This window comes from Engraulis encrasicolus, chromosome 13 (assembly GCF_034702125.1).
Source record: "Engraulis encrasicolus isolate BLACKSEA-1 chromosome 13, IST_EnEncr_1.0, whole genome shotgun sequence".
Lineage (NCBI taxonomy): Eukaryota > Metazoa > Chordata > Actinopteri > Clupeiformes > Engraulidae > Engraulis > Engraulis encrasicolus.
The window spans coordinates 2,703,029-2,711,415 of NC_085869.1; the positions used below are offsets into that span (position 1 = coordinate 2,703,029).

The 8,387-nt window shown below is 50.1% G+C and overlaps 1 protein-coding gene across 1 annotated transcript; it reads right to left on the reverse strand.

The window, feature by feature from the left end:
• Nucleotides 1-3,299: 3,299 nt before the first annotated feature.
• On the reverse strand, nt 3,300-8,138 carry LOC134461455 (uncharacterized). Its single transcript, XM_063214386.1, has one exon. It carries the CDS (start codon nt 8,136-8,138, stop codon nt 3,300-3,302), a length of 4,839 nt encoding a protein of 1,612 aa, XP_063070456.1.
• Between the last annotated feature and the right edge of the window lie 249 nt (nt 8,139-8,387).

The following is an 8,387-nucleotide window of genomic DNA, read 5'->3' on the forward strand; positions in this document are numbered from 1 at the left end:
ACTAATGATTATTTCAATAGTCGACTAATCGATAGCTGTAGTCACGATTAGTCGCGAAGAAAAAATAGACTTGCGCCAACCTCCCACAACCCTTCCCGGCCTCTAGCGGAGGGAAGTGAAAAAATTCTTACAGCTCACAATGACCTTTAAATCATGATAGTAGCTTATTTACTCCAAGATACAACATCCAATTCATACATGCTGGGCAATTTTAGGTTTCAGTTAAGTAATAAAGCATTAGTAAAGTAAGTAAAAGAGCATTAAATTAAATGAAACGATTAGTCGACAATGAAAATTCTTGGCGACAAATTTTTATAGTCGATTAGTCACGATTAGCCCTACTATTTTCTGTCCCTGACCTGTCAATAAGCCCTGCATGACAAAAGCACACAGAGGTGTGAGGGGCGGCAGGTCTCCGGTTTTAAAATACACTGGAAACATTGTATTGAGTCATTTACAGTAAGAGGCAGGGGAAAAGGGATCTTGTGACTTTCTTTGGCAGATACGTGTGTGTGTGCGTGTGCGTGTGCGTGTGTGTGTGTGTGTGCGTGTGTGTGTGTGTGTGCGTGTGCGTGTGCGTGTGTGTGTGTGTGATGCAGGAAGTTAAATTATGAGGTGTCCTTGCACAGTGTTTGAAAGAGGAAGTACTTAAACACCTGCAAGCCAAACATATTCATTCACTATTATGAAACATACACACACACACACACACACACACACACACGCACAAACAGCACACACAAAGAAGCCTTCCTCCTGTATGTGATTGGCAGGTCAGCCTGCCACATACTCAGTCTCATCAGTACCATCCGATGGAGTTGGCCCCTCCCCCCACTGCCTCCTCTCCACCAATCCGGTGCCTGTATTTCCAGCAGAGTGGTCCTCTGTTATCAGATAGTGACGTCATTGGTGGGTTTTCTTTTAGCAGTAGACGTCAGTTGGTACAGCAAATGCCAGTTCCACACTTGTATTGATTAAATATGAATTAATTATTGCTTGTAACTGCTTTCGGTAGCCTTCCGTGGAAATACACTACCATAACACCAGGGCTGGATTAAGATAGCCCGGGGCCCCTTAGGCTACAGGTTGTTGTGGGACCCCCTGGAAGGCAAATTTTACAACAAATGTACGTAGACGGTGTCATAATTATGAGCTAGGAATTAAGGATAACATACCTACTAACTGTGGAGAGGAGTATCAAATAGATTCAAAACTGCACTCAACATGACACAAAAATCGTTAAATATTGCTTCTCGTCACAATTCAAAAGTTTTTCACTTTTGGCCTAAAAGGGGCCCCCCTGGCAGATTGGGGCCCCTAGGCAGCCATATCCAGCCTGTGTGTTAATCTGGACTTCGATAGCACCATATCAAGCCCGCACAACAGCTGAACAAAACCTACTGGAAGAAATCAGGCCAGTGTGAAACGAGCTTCCTCAAATACCCAGTTGTAACTGCTCACGGTAGCCTGCCGTGACCATACTTTACTACCAATTTTCGGAAAGAGAAGTCTGCACACTTAAAATCCCTTTAAAAAAAAAAAAAATCATAATCCAGCCATGAAATAAAAAAAAAACTACTAAAAGATTGTAAGTGTGCGGACGCCTCACTCCGAAAATTACAGTCAACCTTTGTCCTGCACCTTTTCCTGGGATGTGCACAATCTTCACCTTCAACCCAATACTTCACTGCTGCCCCGCTGTGGCAGGGCCAATGCACCCCCACACAGTTCCTACACATAACAAACAGACTGGAAGAAATTACATGTGATTCAAATGTGAAACTATAGCTCCTTCAGTTCAAATGCCCATTGTTCCATCCTGCTGCTCTCTGGAGCCAGCAATGCCAAAGCGTACGCCCACAGCACCCACACATTTCCCCAGCCAAGCTACTCACTACTGTGAGAAATCACTGCAAATGTGTGGACTGGAAGACATTGGTTCCCAAACCTTTTCAGCAGTAAGGACAAAAAAATGCCGGACAATTTATATTGCTAGATTTCCCATTAATAGTTTGCTAATATTGCTAGAAATCCACAGGACATTATCTATGAAAAATACCATACTGTTGCTGACCAGATTATGGAATTATGTCATCTGTTAACCTTTGGATTTCCCATTCTTGTGCAATGCCCCATTTCTACGTGCCCCTGTGACGGAGGTCATCTTGCACCTGTTCACCCCCCTCGGGGATCGAACGTGCGACCTCGTCAACTACAACGGTTCGGCAATGGGAGTCACAGTACGATACCGCTGGGCCAAGAGACTAGTCTCTCAGCCCAACGGCACGAGACTGTATGAGGCTATCGGAGGGAGTGTAATAGAGTGTGCCGAGCAGTTGGGGTAGTCAGCCAAAATGATGAGCAAAGTCAGGGAAAATTCTCGTGCAAAAATATTCTTTTTATTTTTCTTACCGGCATATGATTTAAAAGACTTGACAAACAAAACACTGAAGCAAAAACGGACAAAACAAAAAGACAGGGACAAGGCCCACAAAGCTAGGCTTTCAAAAGTCTCGGATCACAGACCTGAATTGGCAGAGCTCACGTCAGTGCGTCCTCTCGCTACAGAGGCGATCTCCCTACTGACTCTCGCAGCCCATATTTAAAAGACTTGCGTCAGTCATACTGCTGATTAAAACAATCAACTAAACAAAGCATGATTACACATGTTCAAACATTTCCCCTGCATGCATTACAAATTACCAATGACACAAAGTAGCTACATCGTACACAAAATACTTAGAACAGTTTTAGAAAATAAAATAACTCCTGGACCAATTAACTATTGCCGCGCACCACGGGCGGAGCCTTCAAAAGACTCGGCTGACCTGCGCTCTGTTTGATCACACGCCTCCGGAAGACTGCAACAGGTAAAATGGCTACAAACATTTCCACGTACCATAATGATAGTTAACTATAGCAAGAAAAGATTCTGATGTTAAATTTGTGCGCACTAAGAAGAACCATTACATTGCTATCGCTTACCAATAAAGTTATGAAATATCGCCATAGCGATTTACTCTGTGTTGCGTCTTTTGTTTCTCATGTTACACGTGTTCAAACAAACATTTCACATTTTAAACTGAGACAGTGTACCAAGATACCCGAACCCCCAAACATGGATAAATGCCCACAGATAACCAACAGCAAATGCATACAACACATCTTGTATTTTTAATGTCCACTGAAACTGTGTTTGAGTCCGTTCACTTTGAACCATTGAAACATTGCGCAGCGGAGGAAACCGCTGTTACAGTGGCAGACGCGTTGCGCTCTGTCACATTACCCCCCCCTCAAGCCTAGACCTCCTCCTCATTCACTCGGGACAGATAGTCTGACACAATGTTCTCTGGGCCAGCCCGATACCTGATGGAGTACCTGAAGGGCTGCAGTGACAAGTACCACCTCGTCACCCTGGAGTTGGTGTCCTTCATTTTATCGAGCCATTGAAGGGCCCGATGATCCGTCTCGAGCACAAAGTCTTTGTCCATGAGATAGTACTTGAGGGAGTCTAATGCCCACTTGATGGCAAGACCCTCCTTCTCCACAGTGGAGTATCGCATCTCCCGTGGAAAGAGCTTTCTGCTCAGGAACACCACCGGTTTCTGCTCCCCAGGTGGCCCCTGGAGCAACACTGCACCCAGCCCCGTCCCAGATGCATCAGTTTGCACCCGGAAAGGCTGGCTGAAGTCGGGACTTTGCAGGATTGGGTCTTTGGTCAAGCAGGTTCGCAGATCATCGAAGGCCGTGGCACAGTGGTCTGTCCAGACCACACGATTGGGAGCAGACTTTCTGGTCAGCTCAATCAGTGGGGCCGCCCTGGTGGAAAACTGTGGGACAAACCGCCTGTACCAACCGACCACCCCCAGAAAGGAGCGGACCTGGCGTTTGGTTTTCGGGACAGGGGTGTCCAGAATGGCGCTGACCTTGCCCACCTGCGGCTTCACCACGCCTCCGCCGATGACATGGCCCAGGTACTGCACCTCTCTCTGAGCCACAGCACACTTGGAAGGGTTGACCGTGAGACCGGCCTCCTGCAAGCGCCTCAGCACCTCCTCCACATGGACCAGGTGTTCTTCCCAGGAGCGGCTGTGAATGACGACATCATCAAGGTATGCCGCCGCAAACGTCTCCGCCCCTTTCAACACCCGGTCCATGAGGCGCTGAAATGTTGCTGGCGCCCCCTGCAGGCCAAAGGGCATAAAACAAAACTGATAAAAACCAAAAGGAGTCTTAAAAGCAGTCAATGGTTTGGACTCTGGAGACATGGGCACTTGCCAGTAACCCTTACTCAAATCAAGGGTCGTCAGGTACCTGGCGCTGCCCAACCTGTCAATCAGTTCATCAATTCGTGGCATGGGATACGGATCAAATGTAGAAAGTGAATTTACCTTTCGGAAGTCCATGCAGAATCTCAAGGACCCATCTTTCTTGGGCACGAGCACTACAGGACTTGACCACTCACTTGTTGATGGTTCGATGATCCCCATGCTCAACATGCTGTCGATCTCCCCCCTGATCTTTGGGAGAAGCTGTGCTGGAATTCTGTAGCAAGGGAGACGTACCGGACCAGGAGATTTCAGCTGGATCTTGTGCTGCACCAGCGTTGTCTTGCCAGGGGTGCCCTTGACCACCCCCTCTGGTATGCAGGCTCTCAGCTCCCCCTGCTGGCTGTCAGAGAGGTGGCTCAGGTCGAGGTCTTCCACTTCCTCCTGCTGCTGGACTGGGAAGTACTGCTCTTCGGCCTCCTCCTCTTCCTCCACCGCTCTGGCGAACAGGTTGTGAACGGGTTGCTCTCGCTCATGCCACTCCCGTAGCATGTTGATGTGGAAGATCTGCTTTTGCTTCTTCTTGTCCGGTGTCTCGATCTCGTAGGTGACCTTGCCCATCCTCCGCTGGACGACGTAGGGGCCTTGCCACTTCGCCAGGAGGCTGCTCTCAGACGTTGGCAGGAGCACCAGCACCTGCTGGCCAGGCTGGAGGGACCGGTCTCTGGCTGACGCATCATACCACCTCCGCTGCTTGGCCTGGGCTGCTTGCATGTTTTCCTGCACCATCTCCGTCAAGGTCTGCATGCGGTCTTGCATCTTCAAGACGTACGTCAAGACGCTCACCTTCTGCTCTGGCTCTTTTCCCTCCCATGCTTCCTTTAGGACGTCGAGTGGACCCCGCACCTGCCGGCCATAAAGGAGCTCGAAAGGAGAGAAGCCCGTCGATGCTTGTGGGACCTCTCTGTAAGCAAATAACAGGTAAGGCAGCCAGTCATCCCAATCGGACCCAGAGTCTGAAACGAACTTGACAAGGCCGTCAGTCTGAGGGTGGTATGGCGTGGTTTTAATGCCCTTAATGCCCAAGTACTTATACACATCTTTCATGAGACCAGATGTAAAATTTGACCCCTGGTCTGTAAGTACTTCTTTGGGAATGCCCACCCGCGTGACCAACTGGAGGAAAGCAGTAGCTACCTGTCTAGCTTTGATGTTACGCAATGGGAAAGCTTCTGGATATCGTGTGGCGTAATCTGAAATGACCAAGATGTAGCGGTTACCCTTACGGCTGCGTTCTAAGGGGCCAACAATATCCATTGCCACTCTGCTAAAAGGGACATCGATCACAGGCATAGGGACTAACGGCACTCTGTCCCCCTTCCTGCCTGGAGCAGTCAATTGACATTCAGGACAATCTTTGCAGAAGTTAATCACCTCAGTGTAAATCTTTGGCCAGTAAAACCGGTCAACAATTCTGTCCCATGTTTTGTTCTGGCCGAGATGTCCGGCCCATGCACTAGCATGTCCGAGTTCCATAACAGTTTTTCTCAGGGACCTTGGCAACACAAGCTGTTCTCCATCATCTCCATAGCGATACAAAATGCCAGACTTGAGCTTAAATTTGGGGCCTACCGCATCCCCATTTTCATCTGCAGCCAAGCCAGCATAACATGGTTGTAAGGTTTTGTCAGACCGTTGTGCCTGGATTATGTCTGAGGGAATAGTTACATTCACCCCACCATCGAGCTTTGGTTGAGGAACAGTTTCAGTTAGCTTGGTGCCTCTAAATTTGTCGGACCTTCTCTGACTTCGCGTTTTACGCGTCACGTCAGGACAGGGTAACACATCCCATGTTGGGTCTCTGTGCGTCTTTTGTGCCTGTGCACGTGTAACAGCCATATTACAGCTCTGGCCCTCTACAAGAGCCGCAAGGTCTGGGATATCCCTGCCCAATACTACTGGGTATGGCAGCTTCTCTGCAAGAGCAACAGTAAGCATGTACAACACATTGTCAACCTCTAGATGAACCTCAGCCGTAGGGTAAGACCGCTCATCGCCATGAACACATCTAATAACCACCCTCCCATCTGTAGGTGTACTGTGTTGAGCTACAAGATCTGCGCTTACAATAGTTTGGCTACTCCCAGTATCTACCAGGGCTTGGACCTGCTTCCCATTAACCCGCACTACTGTGATAGCCTCCCCCTCATCTAGTGTGGCCTCCCCCCCACTAGCATTAGGGACAACAGACACATTGGACGCTTTAGGCTTTCTCTTGGGACAATTGAGTTTGATGTGTCCCAACTCATTGCAGTAAAAACATCGCACATCATCAGTGTTGGGCCTAGGGCTTTTAAAACCACCACCACCATGCCAACCACCCTCAGACTTACCGGACCGTGCAGCTGTGCCGTCTCTCCCCCCGACCGTCTGCTGTGGTCTTGAGCCTCGTCGCGCCGACATGAAGGCCTCTGCCAACACCACTGCCTCTTTCGCCGTCTTCGGGTCATGTTCTTTTATCCAGAGCCGGACGTCGCTGCTCACCATCCTCAGGAACTGTTCCAAGACCAGCATGTCGCTGATCTGTTCTTTGGTGTGGTGTTGTGGACGTGTCCATTTCTCGTACAGCTCCCGCAGCCTGGTGAACAGTTCTTTCGGCGACTCATCCGGAAGCATCTGGGTTGACCTGAAGCGCTGCCTGTAGGTCTCTGGGTTGATCTCGAATTTCTCCAGGATTATGGCCTTGACTTTGTCATAGTCCATTGCATCTGTGAAATCCATGGCAATGTACGCTGCTCTTGCCTTGCCGGTGAGAAGTGGAACTAAGTGGAGTGCCCATTGTGCTTTGGGACACAAACTAGCTGTAGCAATGCGTTCAAACGTCGTGAGAAAATGTTCAATGTCTTCATCATCTGTGTATTTCTGCATCTTAGGTCCTTTCCAGCTTGCGACTTGAGGAGTACCTTGCTGTACTGACGGTGCTTGGCCCCCCATCGCCGGTTGTGCTGCTGGACCTGGAACCATCGCTATGCCTGGGACTGCAGTCATCACCGCCGCTTGGACCCCCATCGCAGCTGGACCTGGTACTGCCGCTGCACCTGGACCTGCCGTCGCCGCCGCTTGGACCCCCATTGCCGCTGGACCTGGTACTGCCACCGCGCCTGGACCTGCTGTCGCCGCTTGGACCCCCATCGCCGGTTGACCTGGTACCGCCATCACGCCTGGGCCTGCTGTCGCCGCTGCTGCCGCTTGGACCCCCATCGCCGCTGGACCTGGTACTGCCACCGCGCCTGGACCTGCCGTCGCCGCTTGGACCCCCATCGCCGGTTGACCTGGTACCGCCATCACGCCTGGGCCTGCTGTCGCCGCCGCTTGGACCCCCATCGCCGCTGGACCTGGTACTGTCGCCGCGCCTGGAGCTGCCGTCGCCGCTGCTTGGACCCACATCGCCGCTGGCATAGCCATCGCTCCTCCTGGGACTTGGTCTTCCGATGCCCACCTCTGCAGCTCCGCCTGGACTTCCCTCTGAGTGGCGTGCGCTGGACTTACTGCTGTTGACACAGGGGCTGAAAGTGAGGCACCCTGTTGCTCTGCCCTCAGTCTGGATCTGCCACGGTCTCTGCTGACCTCCCGCCGCTCCTGCCGCACTTCATCTTGAAGCATGCTGAACTGGTGCGCGATTCCTCGCCAGCGCTGTTCTTGCCTTGCTTGATCTTCCCGTGCCCGTTCTTCTTGCTTCTGCTGTGTCTTCATAAACGCCTGGAACATGGACTGAAGTTCTTGCACAGAGTTCTCCAATGTCTGCTGAGGAGCATCATCTTCCTCCTCGGGTGCTTCAGCAGTTTGCCCTTTTCTTGATTTTCCCTTCATTGCTATCATTAAGGCTGACTGTGCACACTAGTAGTTTCCGCTGCCACCAAATGTAATAGAGTGTGCCGAGCAGTTGGGGTAGTCAGCCAAAATGATGAGCAAAGTCAGGGAAAATTCTCGTGCAAAAATATTCTTTTTATTTTTCTTACCGGCATATGATTTAAAAGACTTGACAAACAAAACACTGAAGCAAAAACGGACAAAACAAAAAGACAGGGACAAGGCCCACAAAGCTAGGCTTTCAAAAGT

What these genes read in the sequence shown, in the direction of transcription:
- LOC134461455 (XM_063214386.1), bottom strand. Translation starts at nt 8,138, where the DNA reads ATGAAGGGAAAATCAAGAAAAGGGCAAACTGCTGAAGCACCCGAGGAG.